The sequence below is a fragment of the Neofelis nebulosa genome, chromosome 5 (assembly GCF_028018385.1).
Source record: "Neofelis nebulosa isolate mNeoNeb1 chromosome 5, mNeoNeb1.pri, whole genome shotgun sequence".
NCBI classification, from domain to species: domain Eukaryota; kingdom Metazoa; phylum Chordata; class Mammalia; order Carnivora; family Felidae; genus Neofelis; species Neofelis nebulosa.
The window spans coordinates 116,847,915-116,868,560 of NC_080786.1; the positions used below are offsets into that span (position 1 = coordinate 116,847,915).

Below are 20,646 nucleotides of genomic sequence, written 5' to 3' on the forward strand. Positions count from 1 at the left end.
CACTGAATCTCTTTATCCTTGAAAGATCTGCTTAAAGAGAAACAGAGAATTAAGCCCCAAGAGCCATGTAAGGTACTGGCTTAGACATAAGATGAGAACGGGGCACGTAGGTGGCTCAGTCAGTTAAGCATCTGACTTCAGTTCAGGTCATGATCTCCTAGTTCATGAGTTCAGGCCCTGTGTTGGGCTGTGCTGACAGCTCAGAGCCTGGATCCTGCTTCAGATTTTGTCTCTCTCTCTCTCTCTCTCTCTCTCTCTCTCTCTCTCTCTGCCCCACCCCTGCTTGTGCTCTGTCTCTCAAAAATAAATAAACATTAAAATATTTTTAAATAAAATAACATTAAAAAAAAGAAATAAGATGAGAGGACATTGCATTCCCAGCACAAGAAGGGAGATCACCTTTATATTTACAGACTGGTCCACAGTCTTCCAGCTACCAAGAAGTAAAGTATGTAATGGCTGAGTGGGGGAAAAAAAATCATTACCTGACTGTCATACCTTGAAAATAAAATGTATTATTTCCTTAATCAAAGCATAAGTTCAATGACCTTGAAAAACTAAACTCACACTCTCACACACACACACACACACACACCCCTAACTAACATGTCTTGGAACCCTGGCAGCTATCAAAGTTCCAAACTGATGGTATTTATTTAACTTAACCAAAATTGAAAACATGATGTAGGGTGTTCTGTTGTTCCTAAGGCAAATCTCTGAATCTCAGAGAATGTTATTTGAATAGCTCCTAAAACAACCTAACACATTTTTAAAATACAAATTCCATTTTTCTGGTCTATTCTTTCGGTCCTTGATTAGAAATCTGGCATTCTGTTGGGAGGGTCAGTGTTAATTAGATCACTAAATTTAACTGTTTTCTGCATTTAAAAAGACTGAACCAAACTGCAGAAGAAAATAATCAGCGCGGCAATAGTGCCATCTTTTGACCAAAGCAGAAAGTGATTCTCTCCTCCTTTCATTAATTCCTCATGATTTACTATCAGGAGATAAACAACATCTTTGTATGTCTTCCTTGTAACATGTATGAAGTGACAGTCACTGACCCTCTTACAACAATTTCTGGTGTAGAAGTAAAGCAATCATAGATGTCTGTACTTTTGAAAAATTAAGAATACAGCTAAACATTACTGTGATTAATATATTTATTCTTCATCTTTCCTCTCTTCCCTTCTACCAACATTAAAGCATCAAGGCAATAGCTACCATCCCTTCAGATGTAAATACAGGGAAGCAATCAAGTGAAATGGACTTAAAGATTCCTTTATTGCCACAATATTCCCAAGCTTATTCCCTTCCTCTTAGAAACTCTAGTATTAAACATTTTTTTTTAAACCAGGTAAGACTGTAGTTAATTTTAAAAATTTTAAATGAGCATAGGAGCATCAATCCTGAAATTGGTCCCCTGTAACCATTTAATATTCAATTCATATTGCAGAGATTCTATTTAAGACTACTTTATAAGGTTACTAGCAACTTGTACAGAAAAGAAAAACATTTGTATAATTAATACTGTGAGAAATGTATGAATACTACTGGCAGTCTTTGTATCTTACTACTCAAATGACAAACTAAATCCAAAACTGAAAAGGTTAAATGCTTCCAGAGGACACTGCACACACACAGCACGTTTCTCTGTGAAGAAATTTTTACTTTTTTTTTTTTTTTTTTTTAGAATAAAAGAGAATATTCCTGAATCAATGGGAATATGGATTTGGTCCAGGAATCAAATGAGATGTTGATTCCTATGTTAGCCAAGTGAAGGACAAGTGATCAGTCTAATTAGTAATGTTTCCTTATGTTTATTTGGTACTTAATTTAAAGAGCACCTCACACATGGAGTCTTAATAAAACCTTATGAGATGCACAGGGTAAACATTCTGGCCCAATTTATCAAATGGAGGGTCACAAAGACTCAGTGACTTGCTCAAAGTTACACAATTAATGCAGCACAAAGACTGTTATCCTAATCTAATACCAGGAAAAGGACTGCAAGCCTTACCACTGCTATATACCCTGAAGCAAATGTTACCACTGCTAAAATAAGTATGGAATCTAGGGCAATAAGACAGAGCATGCCACATGCATACATTTTGTCATCTCAACTGTCCCAAATACTCACCTTCAGTGAGGAATAATCATATACTTCCAGGTACTTTTAACAAAAAGAAACTAAGAATTAATAGGTCTGGCACTATGACCTGCAACTCTTGGCTACCTGTTCCTTTTATAGAATATACAACCTTCACCTATTCAAGTGCTATATAGCACAGAATTTATGATGAGGTAAATGAAAGCAATTACTTCATGTTGACGCATAATTTGAACCTCTTCGCCACAGTCTGACATCTAAATCATAGTTGTAAAGAATTTTCACAAACTACACTCAACTGTTAGAACCTCTGAGTTAGTCACTCCATTAAAATTCCAAATAATTTGCAATAATTCGGTAAGTACTCCAAATTCCAAAGAATCTGGAAATTAATTTAGCCAAATATTATTTACACAGTTTTAAATAAAAATATGTTTTCCTGGGGCACCTGGGTGGCACAGTTGGTTCAGCATTCGACTCTTGATTTCCGCTTAAGTCATGGTCTAGAGGTTTGTGGGTTCAAGCCCCCCATCAAGCTCTGCATTGGTGGCACAGAGCCTGCTTGGGATTATCTCTCTTTCCCCCTCTGCTCCTCCCCGGCTCGCACACATGCACTTTTGCCCCCTTTCTCTCGCAAAAATAAACATTAAAAAATAATATTTTCCTCAGAAGTTTATTGATAAAATGATTACAAAACCAGACTAAAAGGTTCATTTTCAGCTTTGATCTTACCATACTATTTGATTCTGTCATTCATCCTCAACCTCAAGAAACATTCCCCAACTTTGATTTCCTGGACACTTTGTTCACTCCTCCTCCTACAAAAGTCTAAAGTTCCCTTTCAGCCTCCTTATCCACCTTTCCTCTACTTCCTATCCATTAAATATAAGTCTTCCCTAGAATTTTATCCTTGGTTTATTTTTTTAAATTTAATTTAATTTAATTTAATTTAATTTAATTTAATTTAATTTAATGTTTATTAATTTATTTAAAGAGAGAGAAAGCAGGGGAGGGGCAGAGAGAGAGGGAAAATGAAAATCCCAAGCAGGCTCCAGGCTGTCAGTGCAGAGCTCGACGACATGGGGCTGGATCCATGTGAAATCATAATCTGAGCTGAAATCAAAAGCTGGATGCTTCACCGACTGAGCCACTCAGGTGTCCCTAAAGATTTTATTTTTAAGTAATCTCTCCACCCAACATGGAGCTTGAACCTACAATCCTCAGATCAAGAGTCGTACGCTCTACCGACTGGGCCAGCCAGGCTCCCTTCTTCCTAAAGTTCGATGTGCTACATGTTATCTCATTCAATCTTTCAATTAAGTTTTGAGACATGAATTCTTATTCTCACTTTGCAGATGAGAAGACCAAGGCAAGATTGCTAAGCAACTTGTACAAGGCCACTCAGTAAATACACAAACCAAGATTCAAATCCAGGCAATAGAGCTCTACAGTTCATGCTGTTAACCGAGGTGTTACCCTTGACACCTTCTTTTCCTTCCCACTCCAGAGCCAATCAATCACCAAGTTCTACTAATTTTCCATTGAAATTATCTTGCAAATCTAACCACACATCTCCCTACTATTCAGTTAGTTAAGGCCTTTGTCATCTAATTCTTTACTACTGTAAAATTCTTTCAAATTGGTTTTCTTGTTAAAGGGTATTCTTGTAAATCTTTGTAGCCTCCCAATGTTATTGTTATCTGATCAAGGGATTTCCAACTTGTGACAAACACTTTTAACTGTTCCCTAATACCAGTTCTCACTTTCTTCTGTAGTAATGCAATTTTTAATTAGGTACAGTTAAGGCTAGTTTCCTAAATTGCCTTTCACTAAAGGTAGTCATAGGACTAAGTATGACCCAGGAGATGTGAGTAGAAGTAATGTGAGGTATGTTCTTTTGTTCCTTCCTACTAGTTGCAATGCAGATTAAACAGCAAGAGCTGGAATAGCCACCTTGGAGCATGAGATAGAAGAAAGATGAGGCCTGGATCTCTGATGATTATGGACTCTGGCAATCAAATGATTGCTGGAACAACCCTGAGAAGCCTACTCAGGATTTTACTCACTTAAGTCACTATTATTTTGAGTCTTTCCCTTTGTCTATTTCTTTCTCCATCGGAAAATGATCTTATACTGAATTTGGCACCAAACATGGACTTGCTTTAGCAGAATCTAAAATGTAGAACTGGCTTAGTAAGAAGGCGATAGGGGGCATGTTCAAACAATACTACCGGCTGGAAAGCCAGTGACTATTAATTTTATATGTGAACTTGACTACGCCATTGTGCCTAGGTATGTGGTTAAACATTATTCTGGGTATTTCTGGGTATTTGGGGGTAAAATCAACATTAAATTGGTGGTCTTTGAGTAACGCAGAATGCACTCCATAATGAGGTCAGACCTCAACCAGTCACAGAAGGCCTGAACAGAAGACTGACACCTCTCTTGAGCAGGAAGGAATTCTACCAGGTGGTAGCATTCAAACTTGAACCACAACATCAACTTTTCTTTAGATCTCCAGTCTGCTGACTCATCCTGCAGAGTTTGAACTTGCCAGCCTCCATAATCATGTGAGCCAATTCCTTAAAAAAAACTCCTTCTTTCTGTATATATACACACATCCTATGTTTCTCTGGAGAACCCAGAATAATACAGCCAGTAACCCTTATTATGCCATAGAAAAACATTTAATAAAATCATTGTTTATCATATCTTGGAAGACAGACCATATGCTAAACAAAGCTTATAGAACTCTAGGGTGACTAGAACAAAATCTCAAAATGTTACTCTAGGTTAATGAAAGAAAGCTCTGAAAAGATCGCAGTAATTTGGAAGGAGCGCTGGAAGGAATACAGCTCTCCTAAGCTGGAAGGAATACAGCTCTCCTAAGGACCAAGGGCAACCAAGGTGCCCATGGGTTATAATCTAAATCAACAAAGAAATTCGATAATTTGGGCCTTGCTAGGGTTGAAAGAGTCGACAGATTCCATGCCCCAAAGTAAAGCAGTGATCAAAAGGTATTCCTGAAGAGGCAGCTCTTGCAGAGATAAGACAGTGGCCTCAAGCCTCGCTCTAGCACTTCTGAGCAAATGTTCTTATTCAGACAGTGGGATTTAGTCCAAAAACAAAGATGTTTCTTTCACACCTCATCCAATAAAATGGAACATACTTCTGATATACACAACATGAATAAATATCAAAAACATGCTGAGAGAAAAATTCCAGATAATAAAGAATACATGCTGTTTGATTACATTTTATATAGTTTGAGAACAGGCAAAGCTAATCTACAGTAAGAGATGTCAGAACAACGTTTGCCTTTGGTGAGTGGAGCAAATGGATTCTGAAGAAGCACCAGGGATCTTTCTGGGTGATGGAAATATTCTATATCTTGATAAGGTTGTGGGTTACACATGTCTATGTAACTGTCAAAATTCCTTGAACGCACATACAGCCTCGTGTATGCACATGTTACAGATCCACTGGCTCAACTTGTAGGTGGGGTAGGGGGTAGCTCCTCCAGCAATTATGGGTTCTTCCTACAGCTTCCCTGAATTCTAGACCATGTTCCTGTGCAGTTCCATAATGAAATGCACGTGCTAGTCTGCAGATCACCCATATCATTATAAACAGATGATTAGAGGTGATAAGAGACCTATGAAGGTTCTGGTGCTAGAAAAACGTGGCTACTCTGTCCTTCTGGGTTCTAGTGTGTCTTTGTACTCCCCCCCCGCCCCGCTTTGTGTGCTGGTTACTAGCCCTGGTTAACTTCAGGTTCCACACCAGAAGTAGAGGCACAATTATACACAACTTCTACAGACTGTTTAACCAGCTTCTATGGATTCAGTAAGATCTAATTCCTAGAAGATCCCTTACTTCACTTACAGAGATTCTTCTCTGACCAAACCCTAACTAACAGTCAGTCAGGAATACCTTGTTCTCTGTAGAATGAGACAGTATTGTGTAAGTAACTATCAAGTCAGTAAAGGAGTTAAAATTCATTCTTTGCCTCATCTTTCTAGGTGTTTAGTAAATTCTAATGCTTACATAATTATTTTCCAGTTTCCTTTCGATCAAACTTTTATTCATCCTTCTAGACCTATTTCAAAGTTCACATAATCTCCGAAACTTCCACTGACTTCCCATGAAATTCCTTCCTCTTCTATTTTTCCCAAGCAAGAAGTTTTCAGCTCCTTGAAAACAGGGTTTATATGATATGCATTGTTGCTTTTTTCATGTATAGCACAAGTGGAAAGTATGTCCTCAAAATATATTCATTAAATAAATGAATGAATGAATGAATGCCACCTCAATTAAGAGATAGGTCAGGCAGAGAACTTTTCAGTGTAAAACAAAAGAAATACGCTTCATTGCAACTAATACTCAAAAATTCTGAATAGGGAACAAACAGCTCAAGCAAACTACAACTCTCATGTTGTAGAACAGATGGAAATGTTAGAGGCCAGAGGCTTTATTTGGAAAAAAAATAATAAAGCTTTTGCCAACAGGTAATTTATAAAAATGAGATATTTATAAAAATGGAAGGTTTTTTCCCTTGCTAACAGGGGTAGATAAACTCCTAAAAAAAGTAAAATAATCTATTAAGGAAGGTTGCTACATAACAATTGTGGTCTCAATTCTGATTGAATGGGATAGTTTGGTAAATTTTAGTAAATGAACTTGACTTTCCATAGGGAAAACCATGGCCACTACTTTAAAACTGAGATATGTGGTATTGTGATCTTGAGATATATAATATATAATAAGATCTTGTGATCTTGGTCTTCATTCCTTTTTCTGACACAGAGCTCCTAAAACCTTGAAATTTCCTAAGAGTGATTGTAACAAAGGTTTCTTTTGTTACACTAATGAGATGACTTTGGACCTCAGCTAAAGAAGGCTGCTGGTTTCCAGGGAAACCAGTCATATGACCAAGGGATTGGAACTTTCAGCCTCACCCTCGAATCCCTAGGGAAGGATGATGAGCTGAAGATTTAACAACTGCCAATGGCCAACAATTTAATCAACAACCATGCCTACATAATAAAGACTCCATAAAAACCCAGCAGTTTAGGTCAGAGAGCTTCTGGGTTGGTGAACATGTAGAGAAGCTGGGTGAGAACGACATGCGCAGAGAGTGCATGGAAGCTCTTGCTCTTTCCCATATACCTTACATTCTGCATCTCTTCCATCTGGATGTCCATCTGTATCCTTTATCATTTTCTTTAATAGAATTGGTAATAAAATATTACCAATATCTATCTTCTATCTTTAGAAGATATCTCTAATATTACCAGTATCTACTAATTCTGTCTTCTTTAATAGAATTGGTATTCTCTGAGTTCCATAAGCTGCTCTAGCAAACGGAACCAACAAGGGGATCATGGGAACCTGTGATTTATAGCCCATTGTTTAAAAGCAGGGTGACAAACCTGGACCTGTAAGTGGCATCTGAAATGTGGGTGGGGGCAGCCTTGTGGGACTGAACCTGTGGGATGTGACACCGCAGGTAGAGAGTGTCAGACTGAGTTAAACTGTAGGACACCTAGCTGATATCACAGAGAATTCCTTAGTGGTGTGGGTGAGAACGTCCCCCCCCCCGCAACTACCACATTGGAATTAATACCAGAACCCTTTTAGACACCAAAAATACCATTAAGACATACTTAAAAATGAAGGTTATCCCTGACGCTGTCTTTCTGGACACATAAGGGAAATTTAACAGAGAAAGTTAGTGTGGGGGGCAGACAATTGGATTTAAAAGGAAGAAAGTAAATCTAGTCTTAAAAAAATTATTAGCCTAATTTGATATACTAAATATTTTAATTACTACAAGGTAATTTAACAAATAATAAAACCACAACTTTAGCCAACTGTTAGGAGCTCACAAAGCTTTTATGTTTAAGTTGTTCCTTTTCTGTCCCCCCCACAATCCTAAAAGTTTAATTCCTCTATTTTTTGTATCATTTTTTTCCTCTGAGTATTTCAGGATATTTCCATTTCATTTATTTTTCCTTATTATCCCATATTTTTTTCCCATGTTACATTGTTGGCTTCTCGTATTCCTTTAGAATTTTTCTATTTTTGTTCCTTATTTCTTTCATTTTTCCATGGCCTGTTTCTCATCATTTCCACTGTTTGTATCAGTTTACTATTTCTGCTGGCAAATAGCAGTCTAAGAAAGCAAATACCACTATTATGTACTATGACCAAAGAAAACATTAAGGTGAAAAGTTGAAGCTCATGTACAATCTATCAAATAAATGCAGATTCAAAATTAAGTTTCAGGTACTTTAAGCATCTAAAACACAGATATTTCTGGGTTGATAGTTACCTAGTGCTATCATCAGTTTTAAAAGTATTATTTTACAAGCCTTGAGGGTACCCTTCACTATGCTCACAGTAAGTAATCAAATTTCTAGATATCAAACTGTTTATTATCAAAGAAGTTCTGCAAATTCAAGATAGAGAAACATGACCAAGCTTGCTATTTTCAGAGATGCCATACCCAGCAGCTATTCCTTTATCAACCTAAGAAACAAAAATAATGCTGATAATTATCTCCTCTCCACTGGCAGAACTTTTTACCTTGAAGAATGAATATTTTTTATATAGTATTTTTATATGTGGTAGAGTGGTGTGATAAAAGATGCTAGATACTCCTGAAATAAATTATAAACAAGTTTTAATACATTTCTTATACATTTCTACTTGGAGATCTTTAGTATATTTTCTCAATTGTTAATTACCTCATTAAGATGAGCACAGGAGGGTTGGTTAAGTTTGAAAAGCTCTCTGCTGAGACTGAATATAAAGGAAGCCAGTTTTGTGTTGTTTAAGTTAGGAAGAGTGACAACAGACCACATTAGGTCTGCCTAACTTTTATGTAGGGTCTTTAATCTACTACCAAATATTGTCTCTTCACTCATACAAAGAAAAAGAACTAATGAAAAGCTTTGAAGAAAACCACCAGAATTGACTAAATTTTGGCCCATGGCAAACATGCTTATAAATGAAGACAGATTGCTTCTTACAGATTTAAGTGGTCTTTTAAAGTTTTTTCAAACTTTTTTTTTTCTTTAGTAAAAAGAAACTTTCTTCAAATGACAACCTACAAGTTTAACCAGATGAAGATACACCTCTAGTTGGATCTAGTTAGTATAAGTCATCCCTCTCCCTCCCCTCAAGATGGCTCCTACAACAGTGCTACAGAATCCCTATGTCTTTATAGAGCAAAGGTTAAAAGCCACTATTGTAAATAATTGTTTAGAGGAAAACAACAGGCTGATATAGCATATGTTCTCTGATCACAATAAAAATTAAAAAATAATAAGATAGCCAAAAAATACCCATATGTTTGGAAACTGGAAACAAACTCACAGTAAAAAAAGATCAACAGGGGTGCCTGGGTGGTTCAGTTGGTTGAGCGTCTGCCTTTGGCTCAGGTCATAATTTCACAGGTTCATGGGTTGAAGCCCCATGTCAGGTAGTCAGGCTGTGCACTGACAGCACAGAGCCTGCTTCAGATTCTCTGTCTCCCTCTCTCTGTGTCCCTCCCCACTCACCTGTGTGCTCTCTCTCTCACAAATATTAAAAAAAAAAAAAAAAAAAAAAAAAAAAGATGAACAAATTTAAATACTAGATCCTGAAAAGACATAAAACTTGACAAACCTCAGGCAAGACTGATTAACAAAAATAAAAGAGAACATTTTAAATCCTGAAGACACTAAGAAGATAATAAGGAGATACTGTATACAATTTTATGTCAGTAAGTTTGTTGACTTGGATAAAATGGAAAATTACTTAACAACAAACTCTCATAAAACTGATTAAAAAAAAGAGAGAGAGAAAACTTAAGAGTCCTGTAACCTTTAAAGAAACTAAATCAATGGTCAAAAATTTTCCCACAGAATTCCAGGCCCATCATGGCTTCCACGGCAATTTCTATCAAATATTCAGGGGGAAAAAATACTTGCAACTTGCCATAAACTGTTCCAGAGAATATAAATGAGAACCTACTCTTCAATTCATTTTATGAAGCTACTATAACCTTAATTCTAAACTCTAAGAATATTTCAAAAATGAAAAATTATAGGCCAGTTTCACTTATTAACACACATGGAAAAAATCCTAAGCAAAATATCACACAGAATCCAGAAAAAAAATCACCTATATATATTTCTACATATTATAGAATCATGAGGGTTTTTGTTGAAAATCCAAAAGAATCTATAAATTTTTAGACTTAATAAATTTCTCAATATCGTGAAATAGCAGGAAAATGTCAAAACTGTCTGAATTGGTAGACTTAATGTAATTCCAATCAAAATCCCTACAAGTTTTTCATGAAACTTGAAAAGCTGATTCTAAAATGTATATAAAGATGCAAAGAACTGAAAATGGTCAGGATACTCTTAACAAAACAGAATGAAATAACAAGGGAATATCTGTGTCTACATATTATGATATTAATGCCATGGTAATTAAGTCAGTGTAGCATTAGCTGTTGGGTCTATAAATAAAGCAATTGAATAGAACAGAAATCAGACTGATGTTAATGTGGACATCTGATTTACAAAAGAAGTAGCACTACAGACTCCTGGCAAATGGACAGACTTTTCAATAAGTGCTGTTGGGACAATTAAGTATCCATGCACAAAGTTAAAAAAAAAAAAATGAAGAATGGAGAAGGAAAAGACGGAAGAAAAGAAAATAAGATTCCTACCTCCCACTACTAAGCAAAAATCAGCTGAGGTGGATTATAGACCTAAGTGTAAAAGTTAAAAAATAAAGCTTCCAGAAAATAACACAAGAAATTATCTGAGGTTTGGAAAACACTTCTTAAAATAGGGCACACAAAAAAGCATTAATCCTAAAAGAAGACATAGATGTAATAAATTATATACAAAAAGCAATAAACTCTTCTTGTAAAACAAAAATAAAAGAACCAAAACACCAAGAAGAGTGAAAGGGTGAGCCGCCATGCCACAATATGGGAGGAGATATTTGTGCCACAAAATTGTGAAGGGACTGATGTTCATCCTTCTTGCAAGTTACACAGGTAGCATGCCAGTTACAGGGATGTTGGTAGAAGACATGAAACTCCAAAATCAGAACTAATGGATGGTTAATTACCTACAAAATAATAGCAGCCAATTCAAACAAAATTTGAATCTGCCCTGTTTTACCACTGGTGCCCAGAACATAAAAGGAACTCAATAAATACTTCTAGAAAGAATATATGGTTAGGGGAGAACTGTCACCATCCTTGCCACATGTTTCTATGAAGACAGAGGAGATTCTTCCTCCTCCACCTACAAGGCAGGGGTAGGCATTTTGTTGGAGTAAACAATGCAAGACTCTCCACCTACTTACTTGAGCCTCTGCAAACAAGGAGAAGTAGCTAATGTAGTCAATGAATGGTTATCCACTGTTATTATTTTTACTAGTGATGGAGCCAAAATGGAAAAATCACTATTCATGGAACATCACAAACTTTCTTGTTCTCTTGGACCTGACTAACCTCTTGCACAAGTCCTACACTTTCATCTTTTTAATCATGTTTCAATGCACAGGATATAAAGGGGAAGGGGTTTTACTTTTTAAGTGTTTGCTGATTAGTTGAATGAATTCTAAGAGTTAGATGTGGGACTGGAATAAGAGGTTTCATCAGAGGCACCGGGTTGGGGTTTAGGGTGAGCTAATACAAAGGACTGGATTGTCAAATCAGATTCTCATGAACCTACCTACTATCAAGATATATTAATAATTTCAAGTACACAAGTAATCAAAGAGCACAAAAGAAGCAGGGACATCCAAAGTGGCTACCTCAGTCTTGCTTATAGCTCAGAATAGCTCAAACAGAGCTTCTAGCTCAGAATGTTTTCTAGCTCAGATAAGAGATGAGTTCTCTAAGCAAAGTTCACAGGTAAGTTCACACAATGGGGAGATGTCATATTTCTAATATATCTTAAGGAGTTGAAAAGCTTGAATGACGTTCTCCAGAAAGCTGTGCCTCACAAATCTACAGATTCTAGGCTGTGTTTACCACAATCCTAATCAGGGATATTCTGCTCAAAAAATGACATAAGTAGGAGTTCTCCTGACAGCAAAATTCATTAGTCTATTCACCAAGGAGGTCAGTTATCAACATGTTTAACTGGGTCACCTGCCTTCTTTCTTTCCATGGGAGTGCCTCCATAGAAATCAAGAGAAATGGATCACAGCCCAGATGCTAACTTCTTTCCCAGAGAGTTATCAAGCTCTTCCTGGATCACTGAAAAGGCTGATGTTTTAATCTCCACTAGGATTTCTTTTTTAACGTTTACTTGTTTTTGAGAGAGAGAGAGAGAGAGAGAGAGAGAGAGAGAGAGAGAGAGAGAGAGAGAGAACTCAAAGTGGGCTGCAGGCTCTATTCTGTCAGCACAGAGCCCTACATGGGGCTGAAACCCACGAACCACAGGATCATGACCTGAGCCGGACGCTTTACCAACTGAACCACCCAGGCGCCCCTCCACTAGTATGTTTTGTACCTATACCTATTTCTTGCATTTATGATATCCTATCATAAGAAAGTCTTTGATACTCCTAACTACCTGAATGAATGAATGAATGGATGAGGGATTTAATATGCAGTCATCTCAAAAGTATATTTTCAAAGACTATTTACTAATTAACATGTTCATGGGGCACTTGGGTGGCTCAGTCGGTTGAGCATCTGACTCCTGGTTTTGGCTCAGGTTATGATCGCACAGTTCATGAGATCCAGCCCGGCATCAGGTTCTGTGCTTATGGCATGGAGCCTGCTTGGGATTCTCTCTCTGTCTCTCTCTCTCTGCCCCTCCTGTGCACACGCACATGCTTGCTCTCTCAAATTCTTAAAAATAATAATTAACATGATCATAATAAATTAAATAGACAAAGATACTGAATTCTATTCTGATTTCTATTATAAATACTATATGCAGTCAAAGAAGTTAAGTCGGTGTAAGTTTCAATGGGTGGCTTATTTTCTGCTTTATATTTCTTTGTATATTTCAAATGTTTTATGAGACTATACTACTTCCATGTTAGGAAAGGTTATTAGAATAAACCTCTTCAGTTTAAATATTTATCTGTTGCTTACTTTGTAAAATTTGCTTTGTTACACCCATACTCCATCCTTAACATGACCAAAGTTGGGTGTCCCTCCTCTTGTTCCCTTTGTACTCTATTCTACTACCACATTCTTGCCGCATTTTAAAACAATTGCCCTGAGGACCTTGAGAACAAGGAGCATTTCATATATATTTTAGTATCTGCAATGCCTAGCAAAGTTCTGATATAAAGTACTTAATAAATGTTGGATAAATTAATAAATGCTGATAAAATCTTATTTTCAAGACTGTATTTCTTTTTTTTTAATATGAAATTTATCATGTTCCATACAACACCAAGTGCTCATCCCAACAGGTGTCCTCCTCAATGCCCAACACCCACTTTCCCCTCCCTCCCACCCCCCTCCCCCATCAACCCTCAGTTCATTCTCAGTTTTTAAGAGTCTCTTATGATTTGGCTCCCTCCCTCTCTAACTTGTTTTTCCCTTCCCCTCCCCCATGGTCTTCTGTTAAGTTTCTCAGGATCCACATAAGAGTGAAAACATATGGTATCTGTCTTTCTCTGTATGACTTATTTCACTTAGCATAACACTCAAGATTGTATTTCATATTGTCAATCTATACTTGAGACATTTTTAGTGTTGAAAATACAATAGCTACAAACTTTGGATGTCTCTTCAACCTTTTACAATTGTATTTAATGTGGAATATTTTGATCTGTACAATCTTAATAAAAAGAAGTGTGTACTTTGTGCAAATTACAGATTTAAAAAAATTTTTTTAATGTTTATTATTGAAAAAGGAAGAGACAGAGTGTGAGCAGGGGAGGGGCAGAGAGAGAGAGACACAGAATCCAAAGCAGACTCCAGGCTCTGAGCTATCAGCGCAGAGCCCAACGCACGGCACTCAAACCCATGAACCGTGAGATCATGACCTGAGCCAAAGTCGGACGTTCAACTGACTGAGCCACCCAGGTGCCTCAAACAAATAACAGATTTTTAATCTGAGAATCTCTGACTCCTGCCATCTAACTTGAGAAAAAGAAGAAAAAGGAGGAGGTAGGGGAGTAAGAGAAGTATCAGCAGTAGCAATAGTAGCCGTAGGGGTATTAAGGGTTTGCTTGTGTTTTCTGGATTCCAAACATATGACTAAGCATATCATGATAGTATGCAAAGCTATCTGAATTAGTTGACCTTTAAGAAGAAAATATATACATAACTGAAACACTGGTGGAAATCTTCCATTCTAATAGACCTGTATGTCCAAAGATTATTTTTCCAACATGAATATATCAACGTTTTAGTCACTGTGTTGATGAATGATGAAGACTCAGGCTTCACAGTCACCAGGTATCCCTTATCTCAGCTCAAGAGCATGACAGAGGAATTGTTGGTGATTTTTATTTTTTTAATGTTTCTTTTAAAACACAATTCTTGCTGTCAGAGTACCACTTTTTAAGGATAGTTATCTGGATGATTTATACAAATTTTCAAAATGTTACCGAATGATCTAAGCTTCCTTTTTCAATGAGTTCACAAATTGGATTTTACTTGTCAAGTAGTGAGAAAAGAGAACCAGAAGGGGTCAGTATTTTAAATGTGATTGATTTTCTCTGGGTAAATAGATGACATGATACATTACTGCAATAACATACCAATATTTTTGTTATAAATCATACTCTTCAGTTCATGCTTTCCCACCTAAAAATCATGTAAACTTCTCTTGCACAAACACCATGGCACTTTCTAGAGACAACATGTATATCATTTTCAGCATATTTTCTCACTCTGTTTATCCTAATACATTTAAATAAAAATGAGGCAAGAGAACCTGATTATGTATGTACACAGTTTGTAACAGAAATGACTGCTCTCAGAAATTATTTTGAGAAATGATAATAAAGATACACTTTCAAATGGTATTCAATTAATAAAAATGTCTTATGTTCAATTATTCCTTATATCATTGTCCTACATTCTCATCTTCTGAAAATGGTTTGGGGACAGATGTGTAAGAGAGTTGTATACAGTTTTATCTTCCTGTATTGTAAATTAAATAGAAGAGTCTAATTTTTCCATTTCTGTATGGATAAATCAAAGGGTCCTCAATAAGTGTACAATGAAGCCATATGCTCTGGTATCTACCTCCTGTCATCATTATGCCCTCTAATAAGCTTTTCATGCTAAAAAGAAAAATCAGGTTTGATCACTGTTTTCATGATTATATGCATAATCTTTAAAAGAATTTTTTAAAAAAGACATATCTACTAATATTAGTCTTTTAAAAAAGTGTAAATCAAGAAACTTCTATTAAAAAAATATCAATTTTAGGGACACCTGCGTTGCTCAGTAGGTTAAGCATCCGGCTCTTGGTTTCAGCTCAGATCATGATCTCGTGGTGGTTCGTGAGTTCAAGCCCCGCTTCCCGCTCCACGCTGACAGTGCAGAGCCGGCTTGGGATCTCTCCCTCTTTCTCTGCCCCTCCCCTGCTCATTCTCTCTGTCTCTTTTGAAATAAATAAATAAATAAATAAATAAATAAATAAATAAATAAATAAACTTTTAAAAAGTACCAATTTTAATTTAGGTATCACATTCATAAAAACATGTAAGATTAATATTTGGCTACAGAGTATTGTGTTTTCAAAAGCTACAACTGTAACAGTGTGTAGATGGCCTATTTAATATAAATATGAATGATTTCTGGTAACGTAAATGAATATACAGCCATAGAGAACATAAAGTATCTTTGTGTACCATAACCTGTCAGCTGACAAATGCAAATACAAGTCTAGTCTTCAAAAAAACAGTACAAAAAGTTTTCCTTATTTGCCTCTCAATTATCCTCTTGTTTTCTCCCTCCTGAGTGCCATCTTCTGTCCACAATATCAGGCCAGGCAATATTTGCTTGCTTGCCTTCTAATTGCTCTTTGCAAATGTAAATAAGGATCTACTATCAATCCTTTATACTTTTGACTAAAATTCACACATCAATATATTTACTCTCTTGCATATGTTTGCAGTTGAAGCCTTTTATTTCTTATTGTGGAATAAAAGGATTACCTTTTGTTAAAGGGAGGTAAGGCAATAACTAGGTGAAAAAGATTTCAAAGAAAGTAGGAAACTTCTTTATATGTGGTATGGTGATAGAGCTATGAGAAAATTACTATATATGTGTGTACACACACACACACACATATTTCATTTTCTGGAGTCAGGGGCAGGTGATACAAGAGAAATTGTGGCTAGAGTTATCATTTTTTCCTTTATCTTTTTAACTCCCAGACTTGTAGATGTCAGGGAACTAGAACTGCTTTCTGTGCCTAGAGCTTGGGCATCCCGCGCTTTCCCCGGTATCATCATAATCATACAGCAAAGGGACCCAAAGTTTCAACTAGTCTAAGTGGCTCTGAAAACTCTCACACAGACCAAGCATCAGGGACAGGAAGTGCAGAGTAGCTGTTCAAGGAAAAGAATACGAGACAGCTGGTATGATGGTGCTCCCCATGTGATTACATGAAAATCTACACCTGTAGTGATTGAGAGGTCAGTTTTGCACCTGTTCGATATGCTACTAAAATGATGTAGCGCTAAAGCCACTCCTTTTGGAGACTAAGACAATGGGGGAGGGGAGGGGCCACTAAGGAAGAGCCTTCGTTGTTAAGGCATAAGAAGGTGCCTATGTGAGGTTTATATAAATGCAGGACCTTCATGATGATGACTGTAATGCTATATGATGTTATATATAACATAATGATCTCGCATGAGGCTGTGCTGACAGCTTGGAGCCTGGAGCCTGCTTCAGATTCTGTGTGTGTGTGTCTCTCTCTCTCTGCCCGTCCCCTGCTCACCCTCTGTCTGTCTCTCTCTCTCTCACTCTCAAAAATAAACATTTTTAAAAAGTAAAAAGAAAAAAAAAAAGGAATAATGTAAACATCCAAAATTAGAAGATTAAATAGCATAGGATAGACTGACGCTATTTAATATTTCACAAAAGTTGGAAAGAACAAAGTAAATCTACAAGGAAGAAAAACCTAAGAAAAATTAAGTACAAAAAAGCAAGTTTCAGATCAATATATACACAACGATAGCAGTTATTTTTTAATGTATTTCTCTATGAACATGTAATTGTAAAATGAGCTATAGAACAAGTTTGGAAGAGTGTGCCCCAAACTTAAGTCCAACAATTAACTCAGTGAACAAAGCTGGTATTTGGCTGGGTCTACATCCAAGGGGGCTTTTTGCTTCATTTTTATTATCTGAGTTTGTTTACAATGAAAATGTTTGCATTTAATAGTTGTATAATAAAATATATATTTTATTTATTTTTTTTTTTTTAATTTTTTTTCAACGTTTTTTATTTTTATTTTTGGGACAGAGAGAGACAGAGCATGAACGGGGGAGGGGCAGAGAGAGAGGGAGACACAGAATCGGAAACAGGCTCCAGGCTCTGAGCCATCAGCCCAGAGCCTGACGCGGGGCTCGAACTCACGGACCGCGAGATCGTGACCTGGCTGAAGTCGGACGCTCAACCGACTGCGCCACCCAGGCGCCCCTAAAATATATATTTTAAATGCTATCAAGAGATCAAGTAAAATTAAAATTGAAAAATATCTATTTATCCATTTAATGGATCTTTAGTATTTTTAACAAGCATATATTTGGAAGAATAAAGGGAAAAGAAAATAGATTACCATGAATTGAGACAAAATGGGAGGAAAAGCAATTGACGGAATATAAAACACAAAAAGCTTAATAATGAACAGGAAGAAAAAGAAGTATAGGGAGGCTTTTTCATGAGAGAAAGAACAATGATATTCTCAGGAAGCCTGGTTGCTTAATCACACTTTAAAAAAAATTAGAGGTCACAATGGTAACAAGCCATCATAACACTTATTGTCTATTACAAGGCATAAGTTATAATAATAGCAAGGCCCAGAGTAGCTGGAATAATTAACCAAGAAGCCAGATCAACATGCCAAAGCTAATAACCCAAGAGGTAGAAGGGGAAAAATGATATAAAATTCTCAAAATATCTTAGGGTTTAGTAGATGAAAGGCTGACACTGGAATCATATGAACAGTTTAAATGCCAGATGAGTAACGTCTACAAGAACCCTCTAATGGGTACTAACCAGAATAGCCATAATGAGCTGATACTTAATCCAGTACAAGAACAAGACTACATATTAGTTGACTGTAATACTTAGATAATGGCATGTATTCATTGTTGTGTATCAATCAGAAGTTGGAAGCAAACCACATTGTCAGCAGTGCATACAAAATGTTAATCATTCTCATTCCACATGTAAGAGATAATAGGTGATAATGCATCATTTAACCATATTTTAAATATTTCAGAGAATTTTTGTTCAGCATTAAACAACAGGAATTGCTTGAGAGTGGAGTATAAGTAGAAATCTCTTTTAAAACCAGGACAGTATGTCCCACAGTGTCTCTTTTTAGAGGAAAGCCAGGTATCTCTTGGTGGTCGCATGCTTCTAGAAAACTCTTAAAGGGTAGATAAGTGCTAACAATAAACTACAACTTCCTAGGAGGCTGACTCATCCAGAACAATGTGTCCATTACCAACAAAATACAACCTGGTCCAAAGCTACTATTATGGGGTGCTGTTCAGGTCCTGAAGAAAGAATAGGGTGCCAAACCCTAGATCTGAGACGGCCCAGATATGCAAACAATTTTAAATGACAATACACAGCAATACCAAATTTCATTGAGTGGATAGGAGTAGTGAGTCCTTAGAGCAGGAGAGCTGAAAGGAAAAAGGTTAAGAATTTTCTGGATACAGCCTTTGGAGGAATAATTACCAACACCTACACAGGAAACCCTCCATTTGGGGACTTCTCTGTGTCATGATTTGTCATGCCTATTTAAATTACATTAAAAGCTGGAATAAACTTTTGTATTAATAGCCCTCACCTTAAGAGTTCTATCTGCAGAACAGGCAAATTGCTCCTTTGGCTTATCCTCCAGGCTGCCTTCTGAGAATCAGAAGAGAACAACCAATTTCGATCATTTGAACACGGAGCATCAACTAACACCTAGAGAAAAAAAGGATATATGATGCAAATACGTAGTACATGGAGAAGCTATGTAAAATGTGATAAAAAAAAAATAGCTAATAAATAAAGTCATTTCTTTTAAAGCCAAAAATATATCATGCTAAATTCTTCATGACCTTTCTTCACAGTAATACTTTACACTTCCAGGGTTTGTTTTTCTGGGGGGGGGGGGGGGGGGGGAGGTAACAGGAGAACTAAAAGTCTACTAACATATAATCACATTTCATACTCTTGACAACTACAGCAAAAATTTTTACAGAAGTTACTCATTTTAAACAGACATAACTATATTTCTGAATTCTCAGCATTTACTCTTAAGAACTAATATTTCAATTTTGGTTTATTGAAATGTTCTCTTTTTCTTCAACTGTCATACGCTGATATGAAATATTACCAAATTAAAGCAATACAGTGCACATGTTTGTACACTGACCCAAATAACATCTGATCTTTTCCTATCTTTGAGGCACTTGGAAATGAAAAACATTCAATAATCCCCAATCCCAATGTTACCGCTTCCTTTGAACCATGCTGACCACCAAATAAAAACTGCTTCCTTGTTCAGTTTATCAAAATTTCCCAGAGTACTGAGAAATTGTATCAGGCTATGTCTGGAAGCAGATGGAAAACAACAACAACAAAGCAGCATAACAGCGTGAGTATCACTGGGAGTCCATCAGTTTGTCACAATGTAATAACAGTACCTTGTCAAACATTTCAGGCTGGGCATCTCCCATTTCTCTGCCATCCAATTCAGACACTTTAATTACATTTACCAAAGGCTGCGGGATGAATGATTCTAACGTCTGCCTCAGCCACCTCAATCTCAGACTATCATGTTCATTACAGTGAAGATAACCTAAATATAAAGGATTAAAAAGTTTTAAACTGAATGCAATGGAACTGTTAAATTTCCACTTTTGACCAAATAAATTTCAGAAAGAAATTCATCATAATCATGCAGAAATAGGGTGCAGAGATAAATATTATGATTATGTTTAAAAAATAGCAACACACACACACACACACAAATTTATAATAGTCATGCCTTACACAGCCCATCAGCTCTGACCACACACTCATTCAAATTTAATTATGGATTCCTAAAGATATGCTATGCAACCAATACCTCAAACACAGTTCTCCCCTAAAGCTCTAAAGAGCAAATGATATATTTGGTGTATGATCTTTCTTTTCCTTTTTTTTTGTTTTGTTTTGTTTACTTTTGAGAGAGAGAGACAGACAGACAGACAGAGGAGTGAGTGGGGGAGGAGCAGAGAGAGGGAGACACAGAATCTGAAGCAGGTTCCAGGCTCCGAGCCATCAGCACCAAGCCCAAGATGGGGCTCGAATCCATCAA

At 36.6% G+C, this 20,646-nt stretch overlaps 1 protein-coding gene across 3 annotated transcripts in view; it reads right to left on the reverse strand.

Annotated features, from left to right (window-relative positions):
- Positions 1 to 20,646, reverse strand: part of NSUN3 (NOP2/Sun RNA methyltransferase 3) — a 60,195-nt gene that overhangs the window by 13,427 nt on the left and 26,122 nt on the right. For 2 of the 3 annotated variants that reach the window (XM_058731675.1, XM_058731673.1), the window contains exons 4-5: positions 19,991 to 20,145; positions 19,144 to 19,265 (exon numbers count right to left, since the gene is read on the reverse strand). In XM_058731675.1, coding sequence (XP_058587658.1) covers positions 19,144 to 19,265; positions 19,991 to 20,145 — 277 coding nt within the window. Of the gene's footprint in view, positions 1 to 15,542; positions 15,711 to 19,143; positions 19,266 to 19,990; positions 20,146 to 20,646 lie in introns of all 3 variants that reach the window. The other variant, XR_009262225.1, reaches the window with a different exon arrangement.